The sequence below is a fragment of the Passer domesticus genome, chromosome 13 (assembly GCF_036417665.1).
Source record: "Passer domesticus isolate bPasDom1 chromosome 13, bPasDom1.hap1, whole genome shotgun sequence".
Lineage (NCBI taxonomy): Eukaryota > Metazoa > Chordata > Aves > Passeriformes > Passeridae > Passer > Passer domesticus.
The window spans coordinates 14,208,560-14,234,862 of record NC_087486.1 but is presented as its reverse complement, the minus strand read 5'-3'; the positions used below and the strand labels follow the sequence as shown (position 1 = coordinate 14,234,862).

Here is a 26,303-nt window from a genome sequence, read left to right as displayed (position 1 = left end):
TTTGAAAAAGAAGAAAACCTAAGCCTAATGCCATCACTGCTGAGTTTTTCATTTTCATATAATATATGTTATTTTCAATACTTGTGTAATTTTGCAAGTTGTATTTAAGTAGTTGGTTTAATATTTTAGATCTGTAGTTCAAATGAAGATTCATTCTGTGGATGTCCGTAGGGTCTGTGCTACAATTAAGTGATTTATGTTCTCTTACTGGCAAAATAATAATAATAAGAGAGTCTTAATGTATTCTGTTGCTCTGTTAGAATGTTGAATTTCCACTTAGGATGCAATAGGCAGCGTTAGAGCAGAAACTAAAACCAGCACTACAGCAAAGACTGCAGAGGCACTTAGGAAACGTCAGCACTTTTGGATGGGTTTTTTTTCCCTTTCCAATCCTTTTATCAGTGAGGCACTTACAATTCACATTGGAAGATCAAAAAAACAATATTAGACTTGCAGAGGGAGTTCATCTGTGTCCAAAGCATTTCAGCTAAATTAAAATAAAATCTAAGAAAGGTATTGGCTTGTGCCAACTCTTGCAGGAGGCTGGGTTGGGCTAACATGTGCTGTGAGCCACAGCTGCTGGGTTTGTCAGCTCCTGCCTTCTCCTCTGTGCAAAGTGCCAGTCCAAGCTCTTTAACTTCTCTGTGGCTCCGTTCCCCCAGCTCAGAGAGGAGGATGCTGTTTCCTCTGGGGGTTGTTTGCTGTGGAAGCTGTTGGGTGAGTGTTCTGCTGCCTGTCTGGGCTGTCCCCACCACTGCAGTGCACCAAGCTGGGGCTGGCTGCAGGCTGGCTGTGCTCTGTGCCCTGCTGCAAAGTGTGAAACTGCACAGAACCTGCCTGTATTTATCAAAACAGGAAGGAAAATTCAATCTAGAAATGTTTGCTTGACTCAGCACATCTGTTTGACCAGGATGCAGATGAGCATGTTCTGGTTCTGTTGGGTGCTCCCTCCCAGCACCAGAGGCACTCTTGCAAGGAGGGTGCTGCTGATGGACTGGCACATTCTGCTTTGTCCTCAGGTCAAGTGATTTCCGCTGTCTAACTGTCTCTTGGGGTGAAGGTTTTGGGAAGTCTGTTATTCCCTAAGTCTGGAATGTTATGGATTTCCCCTTTAGGATACTTCATGCTCCCCCCAGGCACTGGACTTGCCTTCCATTACAGAAATAGGGGGCTTGAAATTTCTGTCTAAGAAATAGGAAATCTATTAGTAATCAGCACCTTTTTTTTTTTTTTCAGGTTTGCTGTTTATTTTTCTTGATTACTGCCATATTTTTCCATCTGCTTTTTAGGTTTTTTGGTTTGGCCTCACATTAATTTATCTGGTTTTCTACAGTTACTATTAATAACGAATATTTATTTTGGACACCATTGCAGTAAGCTTCCCATTATGTCTGCCATGAGAAGCAGGGAATAGAAAACTGGAACTTAAGATAAACTCAGCAGACAAGTTTCTTACAGCCTTCTGCTACCTCAGAGCAAATTTTGTGAAGTGTTCAGGTTCAGCCTGCTTGAAGTTTGCATGCTTATTAAACACGCTTAACAAAACTCTGGCACAATGTCAGAAAGCAGAGAGAAACTCCTCTTGACCATCTCAAAACAGGATGATTATAATTGTGAGAAAGCAGTTACAGAAAAAGAAACATTGGTGACTTTTCTTCCATGTCACTAATGCCACGCAGGCTGTCACTTCTTCAGCCCACTGGAGAGATTTATGGAATCAGTGCACGATCCAGGAGATTGAAAGAGGCAAGTTTGTTAGCTAGAAAAGAGAGCCTTATAGAGAATAAAAATAATAGACTTTATAAGGAGGTTTTCATGGAAAACAGATTAACTTCCTGCAGTCCCCTGGTTTTGCCTGGCTGCAGGTTAAAAGTTGAGCATAAAGACAAAGCAGAGATCAAATATATAAATTAGCCCTTGCAGAACATAACAATGTTATGAAATATTGCTTGAAAACCTGATTTACTTTTACACATGACTTGAAATGCACAATAAAATACCAGACAAATGCAACTTGAGATGCTGGATTAAGTGTGGTTTTATTTGACCACACAATTCCACTTCTTCAAGCCCTTTTTGTTCTGCTTTGCGTGTGTCTTCCTTTCAGATCTTACTAATTTTTGCCTTGCTAAGCCATTTTGTCACACTTTTACCACAGCTCTGTTGTGCCTCAGTGCCACACCAAAGTGACAGCTTAAGACTTCCTCCTCCTGGGTCTGAAATACCCTGTACTTTGTCTCTTCTCTGTCCAAGTTCCCTGATCATTTGTCTGGGTTGAAGGTCTGTCTTTAAAGAACTAATATTTTGTTGCTGGCAAAATAAAGGGAAGGTGAAGGCAGGGTCAGAGTGTGGATCAGTGTTAAACAAATTGTGAAGGTCACAAAGAATTTTAATCTGACTTGAAAAAGAGACTTGTATCCAGCAGCACATTTTTGTTTGCGCTCGTCTGAATGGACAATTGTGGCTACTCTGAGAATTTGGTGTAGACTGCATGACTGGTATAAATTGAATTAGTCTCGTGACAAGGACATAGTCCCCTTTTTTTCTTATCTGCCTGATGGAAAGCAGAAGAAAGCCCTGTGTGACACGTCTTGACCCGCAATGTCAATGTGGGCTTTTGTGACAGGCTCTGATTTCTGGCCTCTCATTTGATAAAACCAATTTGGTGGAGGCTACAAAGGAGCTTGCTGAACACTAAATGTTCTTACAGAAAAGGGTGTCTGGGGGTGAGTACAGAGGGCTGCCAGCCCCTCCTCATCGTCATTACAGAGGCTGTTTCTTTCTGAAAATGGGGCAGAGCCTCGGGGACACTCACCCCAAACAATGCACTGTGCAGCTCTCTGCAGGCTTGTCTTTATTTGTCCTTTTGTCATCACTGAGCCTTCCCTTTCCTCTATTTGCTTATTTCTTACATTTTTCTTTCCCACTCTTCTGCCTTCCTTTTTTCTTCTTCCATTCCTGTCTTGCCCCACCCTTTGTCCTTTAAACCAGACTGAAACCTCTCCCCCTTCTCCATGCTGATGGGGCACCCACAGGAAAATCAGGGTAAATGCTCTTTTTCTTCAGCATGAAAACATCCCAGCTTTCTGGTTTCATGTCCATTTCCCACCCATTCTTGATGCTCTTCTTCCTACCTCCACTGCACTGCTAGAGGGCTGTGAACCTGGAACTATTTATAGTTCATCAAGGGGAAAAGCACTCAAATGCAGGCTGGGAAACAGGAAAATGTTACCTTCACTCACAATGCAGATCAAACCCTTTTTAATGTGCTTTAAGTACTAGAAAAAACTTTTTGAATTGCTGTTGGTTGTTGAGGTTTTTTGTTGTTCATTTTTAAACAAGGTAAAAAATTCAGTTTTTCCCATTGATACATAATGCAGTGGGATTTTAATGCAGTAGATTAAGATCTCTTTCAGTGTAAATTTAAAAGGCTCACAAGAGAATGGTTGTCATCTTTTTCCTGAATATTAACTTCAAATAAGTTGTAATCTGAGCAGGAGTAACCAAATATTTTTGCAGTCTGTAAACAAATAGAAGCATGCTGAGAAAATTACATTTACACCACAGGGTTGTGATTCCAAGGCATGAGATTTGGCTGCAGGTACTCTGACAATGAATCATGGCATTGTGCCAGCAACACCATCACATTTGAGTGATGTTTGCTCAAAGTTCTGTCATTTGTATCAGGAATTCTGGTGGTGTTGGTTGGAGAGTCATTTCAGCTCATTCCGTACACCTCTAGAGGAAAGAAACAAAATTGAAAACACCGTGTGGTGTAACAAATTCAGCAACATCTACTTTTCCAAGCACGTGGAGGTTCCATTAGCTGATGCAGATTTGAGAAATGTGTTCTCTTTGTTAACACAATGTATTTGTTTTTCTGTTCTCTTTTTCAGAGACCTGAGCGAAAACCAGATAAAAGGAATCCCTAGAAAGGCCTTCCGAGGAATCATTGATGTGAAGAACTTGTAAGTGACAACTTCATTAATATTTGTGGTGAAAACCTTTCTCCTCTCCTTACATCTGGTTGTTACTCTCAGTTTGGGTACCTTGTGTCCTGTTCTGTACAGCACCAAAGGGACCCTGCAGGTTTTTGTCAGGGTTGCTTTGATCCTCATGCCTGTGAACACACCTGGGGAGGTTTTGAGCTGAGGAAAAAGAACAGACTCAAAGCTTCACCCCTTCCTGCAGGACTGTCCTAGAGCAAGATGTGCATAGGGGAAAATGACTGGTAGAGTTTGGGGATGGAGTTGAAATGTTTTGCTTAGTTTAAGTTTTCTGTCCCATCACTTCTGTCAGAAGTAAATATGACAAACTGTAGCACTCAGACACAGTGGTTGAGCACAAATATCAGAAAATGAAAAAAATAATGGGAGCAGTTAACTGCACAGGCTTTGACAGCTTGCATTTAAAATTACAATAATTTATAAAAGCCTTTTAAGAGAGAAAACAGGGCTATGGTTTTTGTGCTAATGAAGCCAGTCTGTCCTAGCCTTTTGCTGTAAGGTAGCCTGAAATATGTGCAAAGACTTTGAGCTCTGTGTTTCCAGAGCTGCTGGAGGCTCTCACACATCATGTAGCAGAAACCCCTTTTTGTGCACACCCACACTGTAACCCACCTTTGGCTTTGTTGGAGTCAGCACGGGATGAACTGAGCAAGGAAACAACAGCTCCTGGCTTGGCAGGCTCGGGATTTCCTGGGACAACCTGCAGCCACTCTCAGAAGCACTTCAGAGCCATTAGAGTTAGCACTGTGCTACCACACCAGTAGCTGAAAACTGATCCCCACTCTGTTAAATATTGGAAGCACTGCATAAACGGTGTGGATTTTTTTAAAATTGAGTGGAAGGAACAGCTAAAGGAGATCTGAAAAGAAGCCCTCTTCTATAAACAGTCTTGCAACATAGCTGTGCTATTTCCAGATCTTGCCCAGTGAAATGCTCTCAGGCACTGATGTGATCCCTGGGGCATCCTGAGAAGGGCCAGGAGTTGGACTTGGTGATCCTGATGGGTCCCTTCCCTTTTATCATGTCATCATGAGTTGTACTTGCATTGTGTGATCTATATGAACAATAGATGGTATCTTGTTTCAGAAAATCAACCTTTCTCAGCTGTAATTCACTGTTGTTGTCTGACTTCATTTCAAATAACAGAGTTTGTATTTAGAGTTTGGGTCATGTCTGACAAGCTGTCACAACCAGAACCGGTGTTTTGATTTATGCACCCACTCCCAGTGCAGAAGGATCCCGGGTTTCTCCTTTCCATGAGCTGGTACCAAGGGATGACTGGCTGGAGTGCTTACAGGAACTGTGTAAATGTTGGGATTTCGAGCTTTAACAAAAACTTGTATCCGTTAAGTTAGGCAGTAACTAAGTTTTTAAGTTTTGCTGTAGAAGACACAGTATCAGAAGTACTTCCCTGTAGCTACAGTTTCTGACTTCTGTGAGCACTGAAGTTATCACAGAGTCATAAAATAATTCTTGTTTGGAGTGTTCATCCAGTCCAGCCTCCAGCTCAGCAGGAGCACAAAGATTGGTACTCTAACAGATTGCTGTTGTGAGCCATAAGTACTGATTATTTAGATAAATAGCAGGAGAAGCAGACTTTTCACTCACATCTAGCCATTCTTTCTTGGTAAGAAATGTACAAATCCTGTGCCCAGGGTGGTCCATGGGACTGTTACTTCCAGACACAGACAAGTGGCCAGTGACTTGCTGAGAAAAACATGGCACAGTCTTGAGCCAACTTGCTGCTGGAAATACATTAAAATTTCTCCAGCAGTAGCTCTAAGGGTGTGATGCAAGCTGAACCAAGTTAATAGTTAAAGCTCTTTAAGCAGGGAGCTCAAACAGGCTGATTCCCATTTTCAGCCCCAAACCATTCAATGCCAGGTCTCTCCCTTCTGGGTCCCAGCAGTGACCATGGCAGTGAGCAGGGGTGTTCACTGCCTGAGCAGGAGAATGAGCCTGTGCCTCGGGGTGCCAGCACCTGCTGGTGACTGTGACACAAAGGTGCTGATGGCACAGCAGCAGGGTGGGCTGTTTCTAGGGTTATCACTTTGCAGATTTCTTGTGCTATCTCAGTGTTCTTCCACTTTATAAAGTGCATTTGTGAGGGATCTTGGAGGCTTTTGGGCACAAGAAGTAATGCTACAAATTGTCACATACTCCCCAGCCCTTTCCAATTTATATTTAGAATTTGTATAGGGAAAGGTTGACGTGGAATGGCCTCTATTTTCATGGCTTGACTTTTAACATGGCCTCACATTCTTCCAGGTTTTCCAAAAGTGTCCCAATGTCATAGCAAAAAAACCCCCAAACTCTGCAGATATCATAATAGGGACACAGCAAGTGCTAGACCAGATGAAAGTCTCCAGATTAATGCTGTCTCTAACAGCAGCTTGGAAAGCTTCCCTCAGGAGAAAATGCAGCATTGATAGACTGAGCCAGGGCATGAATTCCTTTTGGACACCAGCTCTGAAACAGCAGCCTGAGGGCTCAGTATGAATTACAGTGTGTGCCATTTGGAAACCCTGTGAGAATTACCCTGTCCCAGCACGGCCATGGCAGTGAGGGACACAGAGTCACAGGTTGTGTCCAGCTGGAGCAGACTGGTGTAAAAAAAAATCTTCTTGCAAAGGCAAAGGTGCTGCTGCATATGTGAAGCAAAGACAGTCTTTGGTGATGTTCCCCAAGCACCAGGGCTGCAGAGCTGTCTTGATACAGGAAAAAAAAAATTGTTAAAATGATGGGGGGGAGTGGTTATGTTATAAAAAGCATTGGTCCAAGATGTTTTTCACTGTTTCTTTCTTTTTAAACGGTAAAAGCTTTCTATCTTTTATCTTTCTCTTAGCAGAACAGTGAGCCCAGGAAAGGAAAATGGGCTTGGATTAGGGCTGTGCTGAAGAATTTTAATTATCAGGGAGACCAGTGTTTTTGCACAAGACAAAGCCAAAGAAGAGGCTGGAGTTTTTCAAACTCCTAAGTGAGGGAAGTTTCATTGTATGAATTATTTTCATATGAAGTGTTTTCTGCCGTTTGAGTACAAAAATCAAAGAATCTGCACACAAATAAATGAATGAGTCTATTTCTAACTGAAATGTAGAAATAATTATACAACTTTTAGAAAGTTTCATGAGCACATAATGTCCATTACCAGTAGTGAATTTATTTGGGAATTTGGCAGAAACTGACACTTTGGACACATTGTGGAGTAGAGGCATGAACTCTGCTCAGTGGCCCTAAGAGCTGAACAGGAGAGGGCAAGAGAGGGCCAGCCTGCAGAGCACACCTGTATTCAATTTCTGTTACTTATTACTCAGAGAACAGGAAATGTTTCTTGCAGGAATCTAGCCCCAAGTAAGCACATTTATTTCAAGAATTAAAGTATATGGGTTTGGGTCTCATTCAGCTTTGGGCTAACTCAGCGCTGTCAGCCATGGCCTTCCATCATAAAAATATATGGAGCTGCTTCTTGGATTTCTGCACGTTTCCCCTGCTCCTATCACATCTTGGCATGCAGGGGAGTGTTCCTCTGCTGAGGCAATCCTGCAGTTGCTCAGCCCACCTCACTGAGGGCAGCTGGGATCCCAGTACAGGGATACACAGAGCTTGGTGTTAGGAAGAAATTCCTCCCTGGGCAGGCCCTGTAGCTCTGCAGGCTGTCCCTGGATCCCTGGAGGTGTTCCAGGACAGGTTGGGCAGGGCTTGGAGCAGCCTGGGACAGTGGAAGGTGTCCCTGCCCATGGCAGGGGGTGCAACAAGACAATCTTTGTGATCCTTTCCACCCCAAACCATTCAATGACCCTACGAACATCTCCCAGCCAAGGAAGGGAAAACAGAAATCCATGTGCAGTGTGGATGCAGGGCAGAGGGGAAGCCACCCTGAGCAAGCAGCCACCCTGTGTGAGCACCACTCAGAGCTAGAGCCACACAGAACAGCACAGACACTGCTTTTTCCATCAGGGGTTGCTGCAGCTTCTTGTTCTTGATTCACTGGAATTCAGTTCCATCCATATTTTCAGCTCCTGCCTTTTATCTCTCACAGGCTTTGGCTGTAGGATTCTGTAGCACTAGGATTCAGGGGAAAAAAAAATTAAAGTTGACAGGTTCATGTGTCATGATAATACAGGGTCACAGCATTTCTCTCTGAATACTTCTCAGCCTCACCTGAGATAATAGCTGCTATCACTGGACCTGCAAGAGGCTTTCTCTGCATCCTGGGGCCACTTAGCAAATTGTGGGTAATGTCCTCCTTGATAGCCCTTAAGGTTCTTGTGGAGGAAGAAATGAAGCATTTAGATTTGTGTGTTTAAAAATACAGAAATACATCAGCACATATGTAACGTTTAACACTTCTGCAAGTCAGTACACATTTATTTTCCTGGTGGTTAAATTACCTCTGCAGTGTGGAAAATCAGAGCTCTGTGAGTACTGTAAAATGTTGTTGTACCTATTAGTTTCAGTTCCTTATTTGTTAAATGGCTTTTCCTGGAAAATTCTGTTACTTTTTCTGCATGCACCTACTATTAGCATCAATCCATGGGATTTCTACAAAAATTAAACATCTCAATTGCACATTCAGGTTTTGGGAAAAGCTGAACTTGCTCTTTACATTGAGAGGTATGTTTGCATTCACCTACACAAAATATTAAAATGTTCCTATGTAATTTTTTAAACCATCATAGCCAGCTCTGCAGAGTATATTTGTAGCTTCTGCCATTCAGCCATAGGAAAAATTAAACATACCTGTCAAGTTAAACTAATGAATAAACTAATGAATGAAGGAAATAATGGTTGATTTGTGTGTAGCCGTTTCACTAGAAGAAAGCAAGTGATTGTGAGTTATTTGCCATACATAAATATGCAGTAGATCTTAATGAAATGTTACACTACAAAACATAACTCCTTTAGTCTGGGTTCTCCAGGGAAGCTATTATCCAGAGCCCTCTGAAATTCCTGGCCATAGTTTCTTGACATTTGTGTACAGTATTCAGTGTTACTCTTGCTGTTTGCAGTAAAATAAAACTAAAGGAGGAAAATAAACAGTTGGCCAGATTTTCCATTTGTTTGGTGTAAAATCTGGAATAAGCCTTCTGAAGCCAGTGGTTGGACTCAAATAAAAGCAAAGAAATGCCTAGAGGAGAATCGATTATCATGTGCTGGGTTATGTATTTGTTTTGTGTCTCCCAATGGACTGAACAATATGTACCTATATTTGATGGTGTGCATTAAAAGCTCAGTATATTTTAAATAGGAATACATGAAAATTTAAGAAAAGGGTACATTCCTGTTATGGAACAGATTTCAGGTTGTTTTGACAAAGAGCTGGTAAACAGGTCAGAGGCATGGAAAGAGCTATTTTGAATACTCATTGGAGATAAGCCTTTTGCACTCTTTAGGGGGCAAAAAGATCACATTACTTCAACTATATAAATTTGTAAATAATTTTCCTCCTCCTTGTCCATAAATTCACACTGCACTCAATGTATTCCAACAGTGTATTGCTTTCTGCCTCCTGTAATTGGTCTTCATTGTGATAGTGACCATAATGAATTCAAGAGAGATCTCTGTGGCCATCACATTTGCTTTCCTAGAAATGTCATTGTCATGCAGCATTGTTATAACAATAAAATAACAAGTTCCCAACTCACCACCTTCTATGGAGAAACACCACCTGCAGCGTCAGTTAATTTTATGAATACATTAGTTTGAGCTTTTGCCATCTGTTCTACCCCTTATAAGAAATGCAAGAAGCATATATTTCACAATTAACTCATTAAAAGGATATGATTGATTGGAATGCACACACATGTTCCCTGCACCATGGTTAAGGTGAGATGTGCAGAACCAACCAAGAGCTCAGAGTCGTAGCAGAGGACATTTTGTGAGACAAGTGCTTCTGTCTTGACATCCTCACCACACGCACAGGGCCAGCACATCGAGTGACACAGAGGGGTGACACTGGTTGCTTCATTGCTCTCTTGAGAGCCGTGGTCCAGCCCTGCAGGGGCTCCCTCGTGGTTCTGCTCAGGGAGCTGCTGCTTTCCTGCCTGAGGTCACTGGGTGTACAGGAACCCTTGGCCTGTCTTTCTATTCTATTCTGTTTGGAATCACTAACCTCTAAAATCTACCTGCCCGATCTTTCTAAATGGCTTCCCTTGTCTGTCGTATAGTGATGATAAGAGATAAAAGCAAGAAAGCTGAAATGCTGTGCAGGCTGGCTTTGGGCTGGCAGGAAGGTGTAGGGAGGAATTGTGGTTTTTGTGTCCCAGCTGGAGGTGCTTTCCTGTTCGCTCTGGTTCCATCAGGAATGTCACAGCTGCTGCAGCCACAGCCAAGGGAAAGCCTGTTAGGAACATGGAGATGAAAACTTGAAATTTAGTTCAGAAACTGCATTCTTTTAATCACAGGTTTTTCTCTGCCTCCAGTGAATCAGCAGAGGCTTTTTTCTCTCTGTGCTGCATAGGAGAGATGATGTGTTCATCATCAGCATCTTCCTGATGGTCTGTAGGAGCACAGGATCCTGGGCATAGGGTCTGTGCCCTACCTGAGTCCTGTCCTTGGGTCCCTTCTCTTGCAGAAGAGTTTTGTGCAGGATGGCTGAGGGTGAGCAAGGGGTATGGAATAAAAAGCTAATTCTTCATTTTTCTAGAATATGCTGCACAGAGGCAATGTCTTCTGAGTAATTGTGCTGAATGATGGTGCTCTCTGGCAGTTTATTGGAATTCCCATAAAATACTGGGGGGTTTAAGTGTTTTTACAGGCCTGAAACTTCTGTGTGTCTGTTTTGACATCATAAGGAATAGTCATTATTCAGAATCACCTTCTTGAGAAGAAAGTTTCATAGGATTTTTTGCAACGTGCACTGAGGCTAAGAGATACCAGTTCAGCAGTGATGTTGCTAGTGAGTGAGCCAGTTTCAGTCTTGATGGTGTATTTGTGTAAATGCTTGGCACTAGTGTTATTTCAGCCCTTCAGGGACGTTTTAGACCGGCATGAAGTGACAGGACAACGAGGAATGGCTTTAAGCTGACAGAGAGCAGGTTTAGGTTGGATATTAGGAAGAAGCTCTTCCCTGTGAGGGTGCTGAGACCTGGCACAGGTTCCCAGAGAAGCTGTGGCTGCTCGTGGATCCCTGGAGGTGTCCGAGGCCAGGTTGGACAGGGCTTGGAGCAGCCTGGGACAGTGGAAGGTGTCCCTGCCATGGCAGGGGTGGAATGAGACGAGCTTTAGTCCCTTCCCACCCAAACTGTGCTGTGATTCTGTGATCCTGTGGTTCATGTGCTCCTCTGGAGGGTTTGGTCCCGGCCTGCAGGACATTCCTGTGTTTTAGGACAGGAGCTGTTAATGGGAATGCTGCTGCTTGCATTATTCCCCAACAGCCTGGGATGGTCCCTTGTGCCTCAGGGAGCAGTGGAACAGACATGTGCAGACTAACACCCTGCAAAGTCTGCAGCACACCTGATAAACACTGGACACCCCAAAACCATTCCATGAAGTGTTTAAACCTGTGCTGTATTTGCTAGTGTGATCAGTCCCTACTTGTATTTTTTAAACACATTTGGGTTTATGTAATCCCCTTTCTCTTGTCCCTTGCTAATAAATGAAACACCAGGTGGACAAACCAGCACAGCACAATCTTAAATCTGTTGAATGTGCTAAACTATGACTTGGACTTCATGTGAGATTGATTGCACAGATTGGAAATGCGCCGCTGATTTATTTTTTTCTATTTTTTAAATGAAAACATCTGCAATAAGTAGGGTGGATGTCTGCTCTGTTCTCTTGTCCACTTGCATTTCAGGAAGTGTTTGTTTTCATGGATGTCTGCAGTTGTGGGCTCAACTGGCCACAAGGGATCTGTCACTGACAACTTATTAAAAGCTGAACCATCACTCCTGAGGAACAGATTTCCTCACTATAAAGGTTGCTTTCCCCTGAGTAAAATGTCAGATAAATAAAAAGCTGAAATATCTCTTAAGTGTGTTCTACTTATAAAACAGAAGTACATAAGCCAATAATATTAGTAGTGGAGGATGTATGTTTGGTGGCATTTAATATTTTTTAAATTTACATTTTACTGAACTAATCACAGCTGACTACCTCCATAATAAGGTTATTCATAATTCTGATTTACCCAATTCCTCTATCCTCGATATTCACTGCAGTATATATTGGTTTTAGTATTAATTTTTGGACAAACCACAGATTTTTTTAATATTTCTTGTAGAAGTAAAACAAACGTTAATACCTATTGTTTTCTCCTTTTCTGGAAATGTATTTCAAGCATTATTGAAAGCCTGTACTTTAATTGCTTATACGGTAACGTCCTAATGCTGATGACAAGAAAGATGAAGTATCCTACACAGGCCTAAGTCATCCTTTCCATCTACTTCAAATTCTGTTCTGATCTTCCCTGTGCTTTATGTCTTGCATAATTTATTGCCTTCTCCAGCCTGAGAGGGGCTCCTTGTGCTGCCATCAGCAATGAGCCCTGTTAGTGGTCATCAGTGGGGTTTGAGGAGTGACATGGACGTGCTGTGTCCCATCAGGAACACAACACAACTGGCACAGGGATGGAATCCTTTGCACAGGAGACTGAAAAAGTCCAGCCTTTGTGTGTCAGAACCTGAGGCCTGATGGTCACTTTTACAGTTTCTCTTTGATTAGGTAAAATCCAGGAGTCTAGAGGTTTAAATTGTATATAACTCACTTACCTAAATGGGACATTGGTGGAATTTTTTAAACAAGATCATAAGCTCTGGGTCCAGAGTTTGATAAAAGAAAACCTCATCCCTAATCCTGAATGGGACCCATTATCTGGGGTTTGAAATCTACTACAAAAAGTCTGGGTGACTATTGCTATTTCCAGAGATTACTTATCTGCTTACTTATTTCGCTGAGGTCTGCTCGCTGCTTTCTGGGCTGGTTATTCTTTTATCCTAATGAAGCACAGATACATTTTGATGCAGCACCCATTGCTGAAGCACTGCCTTTGTATGAACAGTAATGAATAGCAGATTTGGATCTTTTCTGTTTTAATAGACTTACAAGAGTCTCTCTGACAGAAACAAACTCCAGAAAATACCTTGATTTAAAAACAGGCTATGTGGTATCCTTACTGTCCTTTTGATATAAAACTTGATTAAAATGGAATGTGACATCAGTTGAAGAAGTATGAAAATCAAATTTTCTTTATTACGTACGTGTTTAGGCTAACCTATGCCTCAGTTTATCTTTGTATAATTTATGCTGTCTTTGTGCCATGCCTTAATTTTGAATACATTTGTTGAAGATTTCCTGTAGCATTCATCTATGATTGTCAAAAGGAAGTTTTATTCTAAAAAAAGAGATAGTACTGGTTTAAATTATGAATCTAAATAGCTTCATAACCAGAGTGAACTCTGAATTTACATCATTTTTATGATAGCCACACCGTTCCAGGTTTATTGATTTTGTCATTTGCTTCATTACATTTAATGCAAACCTTTTGTATGAAATTATTCTGATGCTGTGCTGGCCACGGAGGGGTCAGCATGTGCAGTCTCTAGCCAAAACAGCACAGCAATATCATTTTAGTGCAGACTCCATGGAGAAAGGGGGGTTGTAAATACTGTCCACCAGCAGAACAAAGTTTGCCTTTTCCACTTGACCTTCCCAGCTGGATGAAGTTAAAACCGCAGCTTGAGTTGTCTTTTTTCCACTCTTCTTTTCTCTCCTCCTGTGTTTGCCTTCAGCTCTTTGGTCAGTGTGACAAATGGCTGTTACTGGCCAGAAAAAGGAGTTTGGGGGTGGGTTTGGGCAGAGCCTGCTGGGTCCCTGGAGGTGCCAGGCTGTGCTGGGAATGCCTGGCAGCACCAGTTCTGTGCCCACGGAGATCTCCCAGAGGAGATGGTCTGCAGGGATGCTGATCTCCTGCTCAGAGGCTGTTCTCAAGAGCCACTTGCTTTTTGCCTTTCAAGGCAGACACTGGGTTTCTGGGGTCCCCAGCTGTTTTTCCATTTTGCTGGGATTCAGTTCTGATATTTGGTTTTGTGGACAGGTGACAATGTGCCTGATTTGCTGTGCTTTTTGAGGGGTCCCTGCCCATGGCAGGGGAGAGGGATCTCGGTGATCTCTAAGGTCCCTTCCAACCCAAGCCATTGTGTGAGTGTATGAATAAAACTTCTTGAGTTCTTTATGAATACTGCATCAGTTTCTCCAGATAACACAATTATTCTTTTTAACCTAACTTCATTTTAAAAAGTGATGCAAACACTATGCAAAACAGGTAAGTAAATGGATCCTTGTTTTCCCAGAAGGCAATGACTTAAAATTAATTTCAGTAATTGATTGGGGGACCAGATTTCCTGCACCACTCTTCCTTGACCACAAAATGAGATGGATGTCCCCCTGCTTTTGACCCCAACTCTTACCTCAGCTGCAGCTTTTTTCTTGACCCAAGCCCTCAAATCAGCTGCAGCTTTCTGTGTGAGAGCAGAGCTGCCTATTTAAAACAAGCCTGTGCAGCTTCTTGCCACATTTAGAGCCCAGAAGGGAATGATTACATTTCTCATTCAGTGATTCAGTCTGTTCCAGGACTTTGCTACCCTGCAGTTGGTGGCTCCATGAGATAAAGTGTAGAAAAACAAAGCCACCTGCAATTCAATTCAATACAAAATTGATATGCCTTGAAAGAAAAATATTAAACTGTAATGGTATAACTGTAGTGTAGAGTTTTTTCATCACAAATTGTTTTTATATGCTCACTGTGCTTGTACAGCCAGGGATGTTACACAGTCCTTTTAAAAAGCTCAATTGCTGCATCACTTGAAAATTTCCCCAACAGCAGCTCAGGTCATGTAAATCCTACATGGATATTAAAATTAAGATCCTGCATAGGATTTTCTTATTCAAAAAAAACCAGCAGTGTTTTTGCTTGGATCTGCAGTGTTTTCTTTCTGTATAAAATAAGGATCTAAATCTGAGCGAAGCACAGAGGGAATTCTCAGGCAGTCAGATGTCTGTTATGAGATTAATAGAAATAAAGTTGATTATCTAGGTGCAAATCTGAGAATGGCTTTAGTATAATAGCTTTGAGGTAGGCAAGAATAAAACCCCTTTTGTTTAAGACCAGATGACACAGGGGGAGTGGAGACAGCAGCAGTGGAAAAGGCTGTGAGATGATGGTCTCATTTGTACAGCTGATTTCTGCTGCTGAATATCATTTCCCTCCACTCTTTTTTTCCTTCCAAAGGCCTGTGGGATCTAATTTTGCTTTTGTTTACCCTTTGGTAGTCCCATAAATGTCAAAGAAACAAATGAGAGAATTCCATCTTCATGAGGAAGTAACCTCTGCTCCAGTCTTTTGTGGGTTTTTTACAGCTCTTTTTGGAGTTATTTTTCCAACTCATTGAGCAGCACAGTAGCACTGTGGTAATGTGCATACACAGTGTGTCCAAGGTGCATTTTCACACTTAGGATTCTTCTTTCTTTCTCTTGTTTGACGAGGGAAAGCAAGGGTTTTGGAATTGTTTATTTGAAGGAACCGCAGAGTTTCATGAATGAGCAATCAATATTATTTCCCTATATAAATTATGCGTCAATATCCTGTCAATCACAAGTTGCTTATGAGGCAGTCATGATACCTTAATGCTAGAATATAGAGTGGTGCTTTTCAAAAAAAACCCTCAGAAAAGCCCCAACCCAAAACCTCCAAATCCTAGAATTTAACTCATTTAAAGAGATAATGGGCTGTACAAAACTGTGGTGTGGTGCACAAGAAATCTTAAGGCAAATGATTTACATTAAGATGCTCATAAGCAGTTCTTGCTGCATTTCCACGAGCCCAGCATAAAGCATCCAGCGTGCCTCTCAGGGCAGCAGAACAGGGCTCTCTCATACACATTAAAAAATGGCATTTTGTGGTATGGGCTAGGAAATGGACCTTTCTGGTGTGAAAATTAGCTTTAGAAATGAGATTGAATTTTTTCCCCCTTTTTTTGTGTGACCCTTCAGTGGCCTTGTATGTGAGTTTCACCCTTGAACCTACTTTATTTAGTATTTAATTTATATGCTTAAACTCAGGTCATATGCAGCAACAGCTATTGATTAGGTCCTGCTTTTAAACCCAGTCTTAGAGGGAAGATGACTGCTGCAAAGAGGTCAAGTGGTTTGCCTGAAATCATTCACTGAGTGAGAGGGACTCACAATTATCTGAACCATTTGAGCAGGGGGTTGTTGTTGGGGGTGGATTTTTGGTTTGGTTTTTAGCTCCCTGCCTGCAGCTCTCACTGCTTTTCAGAGATGTGGTGCTCTCCCTTCCTGAGGAGCAGCTGAAAACATAATTAAGGGTTAATGTGCAGGCAGGGTGGGGGGAGCAGCCAGCCCTTCACAATAAGTTGGGCAACAAGCAGAGCTCTCAGGACAGTGACTGAGAAGGATGGGAGAAATGTCCTGTGAAGCCAATTGTTCAGGTATCCTCTTTACCTCCTTACAAAAAAAAATTGTTGCTTTGATTGCAAAAAAGAAAAAAAATGGGGCAGGGCTTTTTTCTGGCTGTTTTATTTCAGTGCTGCCACATGTCAGTATGAATTAGGTTTTTGAGGTTTTGTCTAAAGGGTCATGTGAGGTAACTGAGATTGTGATCCAAACTTGCTGCCTGGTCCTACCTGGGAGTCCAAGTTTTCTTGCATGTGTCATCCTTTTTGTCACAAGGCTGGCAGAGGAAGCAGATGTCTCTTTATGAATTAATTTATGGACTAATGTCAGGAAAAAATACCCATAAAATATACACCACCTAGCAAGGAAATGTCAAATTAATCTGGATAAGTTAATTTTTAAGATTCTTTGATAATGGCTTTGAGTTTGTAAGGCTTGTAGAATTCTTATTCAGTGACTAGTGAGTAAATGTGAATGAACATTTCAGAATATAAGCATTTATATTTAAGAAATCCTGATGTCTAGGATTACTTGAAGGTTGTTTTAATGATTTCAAAAGGAAATACTTGTCTTAAAAAAATGTAAAAGTAAAAATTGCGGAGAAAAATAATGAAATCTGTAACTTCTAGGAAAATCTGTAAATAAACCTGCCTCTACAATATTTTCTGTTGATATCAAAAGTGAAAAAATTATTTAATAATACTAACCATATGTCTAACAGTAAGCCATCTTCTATCCATATTTTTGTTTTTAAATTGGGCATGCAGTTATCTCAGGATGCTGGTTTTACCAGTTTTTGATGAAATAATTCTTTCACACTTACATTCATTACAAGTCCTGCATGTATAGATAAGGTACAGGGTTTAAAGTCACTCAAATCTCCTGCAAGATGGAATAAATCCCTTTGGAGGTGACCTGTCCTCCTGTTCTTGCAGTGTGTGTTGTTTTGGAGATTATGGTTGTCCCTTGGTACCTGGGTCTCTGCACTGTGATGTTTCAGCTCCCAGGTCGAGTTGCTCCTTGCCCAGCAGTTTATCCCTCCAGCAGATTATCAGTCCACAAGGAAAGCTGGAAGAGCTCAGCACTGCAGCCTGCTTTTCAGCTCTCCCCAGGAATGAAGCTTATGTGAGCATATACCAGTAGGGATTTGACGACTTTTCCTTTCAGGCACTGCAGCCCAGTAAAACACCAGTGCTGTTATACATCCTCCACCTGTATCTTTGTAAAGGTACTTTGGGGCAATAATAACATCAGTAATGATCTCTCGCACTGTGTTCAGCACTTTTGATACAAAATCTGCCTCCTGCATGTGGATGCTGACAGTCTGGTCAGAGAGGAAGTCAGATGAACTGTCCCAGGCATTGTTCTGGGGGAGCAGGCTTGATTTTATGAAGCCTTTCTTTATGATTTTTCTACCTTACTGCAGCATCTCCCAGGTTTTGTTTATTTAAAAAAAAAAAGAAAAACCCACGCATTCTGATGTGAAAGCAGTTGGTTCTTGCGAGGGTATTATTTCATTAAGGTTGTCACAGGTTATCTATTAGATATGGGGTAAAACACATAAAAACAGATTACAGTCAACAAAACTTACCAATTTCTACAAGGTCATTTCTCCATGTTTTATATTAGTATTATACCTGTCCCCAAGGCTAGAGAAGAACATTTTAATTTGGAAATTATATAGGTTAGTGGAACTGGAAGAGATTAATTGAATTCTTGAAATTTTGTAAAACCCCATGGTGTTACTGACAGCTTTGGGGTGGAGGAATAAATATATTAAAGGGTGGGGTACTCAAATACTACAGCCATCTCATAAATGCCAAAAATAGATGGATGCATTTGTTTTTCTGAATAAAAGAAGCAGACCTATGGTTACATGTAGGTGGAAAGAAACTGCCTGGTGAACATGCACAAGAGCTGTCACATATGCTCCATGCCACGTTCCTCAAGGATACGTGGCAGTGCCACATTGATTTGGTAAAACATTGTTTGGGAAGCTGAAGATCTGCTAACAAAAACTGAATGTAGTCGTCCAAACATATTGGGTGCTTATGGTTCATATGGGTGTTCAAATAGAACATTTGTTGCAAAGTGCTTGTAAACAAAAATCTGCAGGATGGAATCCTGTCCTTACCTCGGGTGACAAACATTTCACAGATGATGTGAATTTGGCTGCCTTGAAAACAGGAAGGCAAAATGGCTTTTTTTGTCAACTGTAATCCAGTTTGGTGTTGATTCCAGAGCATTCTCCTAAGTATTTAAAACTGATGTAATTAATAAGTGCCTAGATATCCAAAAAGAACATTGGTTTAGATTCCCATTTAATCTATGAGGTAACTTACTTATTACTGTATCCTACAATATTTTTTGGGTTTTGTTTTACTTTTCTTAAAGATTTCCTCTTTTTTGTTCTAGAAACTGTTTATCTTTCCAAAAACTTCTTGTTCTGGTTAGTTCTATTTAAGTGGTTTAGGCCTTAATTTGTTAGGTGCCGGTGTTTGACTGACAGAGTTTGGGAAGTGTTCTAGACCTGGTGTGGACAAAGGAGTGTGGTGGCAGAGGGAACACAAGTCACAGAGGCAGAGCTGGTGTGACAACTTCAGAAATATGTCATAGAATGATTAATTTGGATATGGATGGACAGCTACTCAGGGAAGAAGAACAGGTCTTGAAGTTCATGTCCGACTGCCCAACAAACACTCCATGTCTATGAGTGGCCTCAGGAATGGAGATAATGAGGAATCAGCTGCAGGCTGGCCTGCTCAGGACTTGTATGTGACAGAATAGCAGATTTTAGTGCTTATTGGAGTCCTTTGCCACTCTTCTTAGTCTAAGGCAAGTGTTACTTGCTTACTCATATATAAATACATGTATATGTAACTACCTAAATTACTTACATAAGAACACAGAGTGCTCAGAAAAGTGCAGAGTACTATTTTTATAAACTTAGTACAAATATAAATCAGCATATAAAAGCACATAACAAGATTTCACTCTTTAATTACAGTTTTTGTAGCATAAGCAGGTAATGCAGTAACCCAAAGCAGATATTGTGTTAACTTATTTGTTTGAAATCATGCAGAACACACAAATTTGGGGCAATGAGGTATACAGACAGACTGTAAAAGTAATTCCAGTGGGACTCTGGATAGGGAACTTGAATTCATTGCCTTGAGTAGTGAGAATGAAGTTTGATGTGAGTGCCTTAAAGGCTTGTGAGGTTCAGGCTGAATTCCAGTGTCTCTCTCACCCTTAGCACCAATTCATCTAAACTCACCCATAATCTTATCTAGAACTGATTACAAGTCAGCCACAGCTCTGACTTGTAAAATGGGATGTGATGCTAAGAAATGACAAATATAAAGACTTGAAATCACAGGATCGGGGCTTTGCATATGCATTGAAGCAACCACTGGACAACAAATTTCAAAGGTTTTTACAGCCATTGCCAGCCCTGTTTGTATCACCAAGAAGGCAACTGAACAGAGCTGTAGTTATGTGGGGTACTTGTGGCTGCTGCTCTTCCTCAGCTGCCCTGAGAAATCAACCAGCAAAGCAGAGAAAGAGTTAGGAGTGAGGATTTGGAGCTGCATGTCATTAGAAGCATTTCTGTGTTAAAAACAAAACCTCTGATAATACCCAGGCAGGTCATCAGTGAACAGCACAGAACTGTAACTAAGCCAAATGGTTCCTTGTCTTAAAGTGATTCAAAACACTTATTTTTTTGTTGGTGAGTTTGTCAGAGGCCGATTTTACAACAGAAGTTGCTGAGGAGAATAAATTCCATGTCTCAAAAGCAAGCTGCCGTTGTCTGATCAGTATAGAAGAAAATGGGTAAAACAAAGCAAAATCCTGAAGCACACCGTCCAACCCTGTTTTTCATCTGGAGATGCCACTTATATTCCTCTGCGTGGTTCATAGGAACCCACAGCTGTATTAAAGATTAAATGGCCTGATTTGGAAGCCCTTAAAAAAGCTTCTGAGCCTGTGTTGAGCATGGTCAGTGCTGGAAATCCCTATCAGGATGATTTAAAATGAATGCAGCATCTTGAAATACATGATTTGTTAACTGTTCTCCAGTGGCTGTGAGAGTGGTTGAGGAACTGAGTAGGACCATGTTGAGAAAAGTCCCCCAGTCCAAAATGGGATGTGGAGATATTTACAACTGTGATTCCTTCTCCAGCTTTAACTGGCCATTTTTGTTTTTTTAATAACAGTCTGATAAAACAGGCTTTGACTGAAAACTTTTGTGTGTTTTACTAAGAAACTACCATTTATAACTGCAAGCTGTTAATTGTGGATAGTATCCACAAGTTTTTAGTATTAATTTTCTAATTACAAAAGGAAAAAAGTTGTCAAAAAAAATTCAGTTGTTTTGGCCAAATTTACCATCCATGCAGCAAGGCAGACACTCTGCCATATACTCCCAATATTTAGTGGTTTGGTATTGCTTCCTCCTATGAGAACTAGAAGAACATATCCCAGGTCATTGTACGACTGCGGGTGATAGCATTAATCTAATGTGCTGTGGGATTTCAGAGGGGACAGATGTCTGGAGATTGAATGTCCAGATTTCCTTTTGCTCTGTCATCCCCCTAACCATGTAAAAAACAGGCTCTTCTGGGCCTTGCCCTGGGCATTTTCACCTTCCCTGCTCTGCACTTGCCCTCTGCCACAGCCTCCATGCCCCACAACATTTTCATGTTTGCTGGTCAAGTCCAAGCTTCTCAAAGGCAGGAGAGCCTTCATTTTCCTCTCAAACCTGAGTTTTGTAGGTTTTTAAACATAAAAATGTGTCAGCAAGAAACACCACCAGAATTAACAGGTTTTTTGCCACGTGTCCCTGTTAAACAGACTCACAGTGAGCTCTGTGCCGTGGCAAGGGCTGGGCTCATGGGCAGGGCCAGCTCAACCTGCAGTGGTGTCCCCAGGGCAGCAGGATGTCACCCATGCCCAGAACATCTGTCCAGCTCTGCAGCCAGGAACCAGCAGAGCACCAGCCCTGCCTCGTTGTGTCACACTGGAGAGGTTCTTGCAGCCCTCTGTCCTCCTGAGCCCTTTTTACATGCCAACAGCTCCAAACAAATTTGGTCAGTCTTTGACAATTGATACACTTTTTAATGGAGCATTTTGGGTCTTTTTTTTAAAGTTTTGGTTCTGTAATGAATCTGTTACAGCACAGGATGATTTCTAGGAGAAAACCCCCATCCCAGCTGATGCTGCTGCACTGATGGGCGGTAACAGCTCGCCTGTGGGGTTTGTTTGTTTTCCCTTGGGAATGAGCGTGGCTGCTGTGCTGTTAGCTCCACAGAGGTGATATCACGATGGTGCATCAGCCTGTGCAAGCACTGGCCTTGCTCACAGGGCACAGATTCTGGGTGAGCTTCAGTGCTGCTGCCATCCTGGGCTTGGGATGGGGCACGGGCAGGCAGAGCCTGCAGCCTCCCCGTGCTGTGCCTCCCTTCCCTGCCACAAACACCCAGAGGAGCAGGGGCTCGGGCTGTGATGGAAGCAACAGCCCCAGATGAGCAGAGGTCAGGGCTGGAAGGCACAGTTCCTCCTCCACCTGCAGCAGCTGGGTGGATGGAACCACCTGCACCTCCTCTGCCCCGTGCTCTTTGCACATGACAAATATCTGCTCCTTGTTTCATTTTAACATCTGCATATTTTTTCTATGCCTTGCTTTCAGACTTTCCAGTTTCATAATACTGTCCCTAATGATATGATTTCCTATTAATATTCCTAATCTGATTCCCTGGTTTGATTTCTGATTAATAAGGTCACTGGTTAGTAACATTCTGAACTAGAACTTTCCTTTACGTGTGGTGTTTGACACTTGTCAACATAATAAATAATTTAAATAAGTGCAAATCTTCTAAAACTGTAAAAAACACCACAGTAAGTAACTTTCATTTTCTCAAACACCCATTTTATCTTTCTCTTTTCTTCCCCTTTTCCCCTTTGGGGCTGTGGCAGAGGAGAACAACAGATGGTTATCAGTCAAGAGTAACTAGGGAAACAGCAAAACCTGCCCCAATTGCTATGGAGACAGCCATTTCTGTGCTTGGTATGCACTATTTGTTACATCAGCAACCAGAGAGAGTTAAAAAAAGAAAAAAAAATGTTCTAAAGCACCTGATACTGAAAGAAATCTTGTGTTTGTGTGTATTTGTCCTTGTAGCAGGAGGAGTCTCCATGTTTGTTTGCCACTCAAGTTTTGCTTTAAGCTGATATTTTGGTTATTTTGTGACAGCAGCATTTTGATTTGTGAGTTAATGTGGTACAAACACTCAGAGTAAATACTGAGTAATTTTGAATAGTCTGCAGAATAATTATTCATAAGCAGTTCTTCCCCTTCAAATCAGATATTCCTCCCTCCTTGAATTTAACAACCTGGCAGCACAGGTTGGGTATGAAGACAGAGAATATGAGTCTGCCCAATTATCTCAGGCAGATGAGCTGTTTCTGCACAAAGCCTCAACCACACTTTTGGCAAAACTGCATCCTTGGGAACCAAAAAAAAAAAAAAAAAAAAAAAGGGAATTTTGAAACACTTGTAAAATCTCAGAGTGAGATAGTGAGATTGCAGCTTCATCACAACAACTGTATCCATCTTTTATATTTTCTAATATTAGCAAGCTCTTATAGAGTGATTTTAGTGAAGAATAAATAAAGAGTAAAAATTAAAGGGGAAAAAAAAAGCATTAAAAGCTCCTTTGAAAGAACTTCCCGTTATTTCAATTTAATTGAATTTGACATTACCTCAAAGCACCATCTTTCCCCATTTATTGGGGCTTCCTCATCAATTAATACAAGGATAAGGACTTTAGTTTGGCATGTGAGAAATTCTAAATGGATGTGTTGGTGTCACTTTCCTTAGATATTTTAATATTCTTGAAATCACATAAGGGCAATTAATGTTTTAGAGTGTCTTTCTAATTCTTACAGGTTATGGAAGAACTTAAATACTAGAGTACAAACTTTACAGGAAAGGTATGACACAGAACCAGGAAGTCTGTACTAGAAACAAAAGGAAAAAGAAAATTGAAGGGAAAAATATTGTCCAACCAGGGGTTCTTTTGGAGATATAATTAACAAAATTAATTATTTTCTAAAATTATTCTGTAATAATTTGCAGTGCATTTACCTTCCTGTGAAATCACGATTGAAATTCCTTTAAATATTTTGGTGATACAATTCCCTAACATGGATATATCTGGTTAAAAATGCAAGTCTTTCCTCAGTGAGGAAATGGCACCTCCCTAATTTTTTTATCTGCAAGCTATAACAGTAATTTTGTATCACTAACAGTAAACCTTAAGTATGCAACTATTATAGCACTGCTTTTTTATGCTAAATATGAAATATGATAAAAAAATTTGAACAGTATATATTGCAGTAGTCATTAATACTGGCTTTTATTTAAATATTTAACTAGATTTTGGGCAAAATATAGAAAGAGTTTATAGTAATTTAACTACTGTCATGGTATAATTAAAAAATAGATTAGCACTTGAGCTCTGCAGTGTCCTTGGTAGTGTTTGAAAATGGAAAAAAATCCCTTACTGAATAAAGGACAAAACACAGGTTATAAAGTCCATTATTGTTAAATGTTGATGATTGAAGGGCCTCTTCTTTGTGAATGTGAGTGTGGCAAATTGCAGAAAAATGCTGAAATCTCTTATATAGTTGGTGTGCAGTGAAGAAATCTTGCTAGTAATATAAATGTAGGATTTTAAACAAAAATTTTTTAATGTTAATAAAAAAATAGATTATTTCAATTTTGGTAAATTTCACCCAGCATGAATTCAATTATTTTTATGTTTTAGAATATTTCTGTGTTTAAAAAAATTAATCTTAAAGCTAGTAACATGATAAAATTATATCAGTTTTGTTGCTGGGGATTTTTATCTCTCAAATGCATTTGAAAATTAAATATTCCTTATTGTTGTGAGCAAAACCTTCAAGGCTTGGTATTTAAAGGATTATTTCAAATGGCAAAAGAATATCAACTTTGTAAAACCCTATTCCTTCTAAATAGTATTTGAAATTTAACTCTTATTTATGATAGATAATGCACCAGTCTAAATGGATAAGCCAGAGTTACACTGTCCGGGAAAAAGTGTTTTAAACATTTAAAGTGGTATTTTAGCCAAGCCATAGATTCTCCTGTGATATAAATCTGTTAGGATGCAGTGTTATTTCTCATTTCTTAGAAAGGTGATTTGTGTCTGGTTTTTTTTTTCTTCTTTAAAACATCAATTTTAAGTTCTATCCATCAGTTACATATAATGTACTCACATAATTTTCCTGCTTTTCAATAAAAACTGAGAGTAGTTATTGAGTCCAGATTAGAGCCAAATTGCAGTAATATATATGGCTTTATGTATTACAGCTCTGCCACATGAAAGATGTCTTTTCCTCCGAAGACTTTTATAAATTCTTGGATTGTTTATAAGCATTTGTCTGTGTCACACTCCACCTAAATCCCATTTGCCCATTCAATATTTTCCTTGCTTGAGTGCGTTGCTCTGTTCTCGGAGGTCTCTGGTATTGCTGTCGTTCTCTCCCTCGGCATTGTCTGGTTGCTAATTGCCTGTCACGGAGATCTGGCGTCCCTGGAGCCTCCGGGTGGGGTCAGGGTGGGTAATTCAATCCCAGGGGAGCTGCTGGGTGTCCCAGCCTGGATCTCAGCTCACTGACCTGCTCTGACAGCGTCACCCAGCCCAGCTCCAGGGTCTGGGTCTGCTCAGCTTCACTGCTTTGTGTCTAATGCATGAGAGATTCAGCATTTAACCCAGATACTTCGGCCCAAATCAAAGTTAGCTGTCTATGTGACAGCAAAATTTGGAAATGCCACACAGCCCAGTTACTGTGGTTTCATGCATCCTTCAGCAGCTCAGTGTTTCTCTGTGAGAACATTTTTTGATCAGAGGCAGTCAAATCACTTGGTAGGTTCAGATAGTCTGTGCCCAGTGCTGTATTCCTCCAAAAGGCAGAGTAAATGCAGGTATGAAAAGTGATTTGTCCAGGTATTTTTAAAATTGCCTCTTAAATCTGAGTTTGTGTTGTCTGACCTTTTAGCACCAGCATGTTGCATCACTACGTGCATAACGACCCATTTGCAATCTCCAGGAAAAGATTTCCTAGGAAGACCATGAGTGCTGGCAAACAGAGGTGCCATTTCAATCTGAACCAAGGCTTCTGCAGCCCAAGACCATTTTAAAAATTCCGCTGTAAGCCTGGGGCAGGTGAGGTGTGTCTCAGGTAGCTGACCTGTGCTCCATGTGCCTGAGTGCTCTGTTCAGAATGCAGCGATGGAGAGAGGGGACTGGTGTCAAAATATTCCTCAGGGAAATGCAGGTTCCACCTGTTCTGAAATATTGGGCTTTTCCCCTTTTTTTAAGCTGAAATTTTATGTTCTCTGCATATGATTGTTTTATTCAAGTAAGATGTTCTTCTCAACAAAGGCTAGGCATGTCAGTTTGGCCCCTCGAGGAGCTGTGTGCACAGCCTGCAACACTGAGTGTGTGAGCTGGCTGCTAGTCCACGTCACAGGGGGTTTCTTTTGTCTTCATAAGCATAAAAAGGTATACTGAACACCTTGGCTTTCTGTAAGACTTTACTTAAACTTTCCCCAGAACTTTAAACTTATCACTTTGTTGTGAAAGGAAGACATTTAGATTTAAACTCTCAAATTTCTAGTGTTGACTGAACGGCTCACAAGGGTGCTGTACAGATGCACAGAAATAGGATTTCCATCTTTACGCACAGACAAATAAATAGGGAGGCAGAGGGTCTTAAAACCTAATTTTAAGACAACTAGCAGTTCTTTTCCTTTTGAGAAGAAATTCTCATGTTTCAATGCAGATGTAAATGTGT

At 40.9% G+C, this 26,303-nt stretch overlaps 1 protein-coding gene and 1 long non-coding RNA gene across 3 annotated transcripts in view; one reads left to right on the top strand and one right to left on the bottom strand.

The window, feature by feature from the left end:
* The window catches only part of SLIT3 (slit guidance ligand 3), a 474,203-nt gene that overhangs the window by 234,379 nt on the left and 213,521 nt on the right, over nucleotides 1–26,303 (top strand). For both annotated transcript variants that reach the window (XM_064388141.1, XM_064388139.1), the window contains exon 6: nucleotides 3,897–3,968. In XM_064388141.1, the coding sequence (XP_064244211.1) occupies nucleotides 3,897–3,968 (72 nt within the window). The remainder of the gene's footprint in view (nucleotides 1–3,896; nucleotides 3,969–26,303) is intronic.
* On the bottom strand, nucleotides 17,531–18,954 carry LOC135280032 (uncharacterized). Its single transcript, XR_010347121.1, has 3 exons — nucleotides 18,764–18,954; nucleotides 18,556–18,685; nucleotides 17,531–17,652 (listed from the first exon to the last, which is right to left on the bottom strand). It is a non-coding gene; the product is annotated as an uncharacterized LOC135280032 (long non-coding RNA).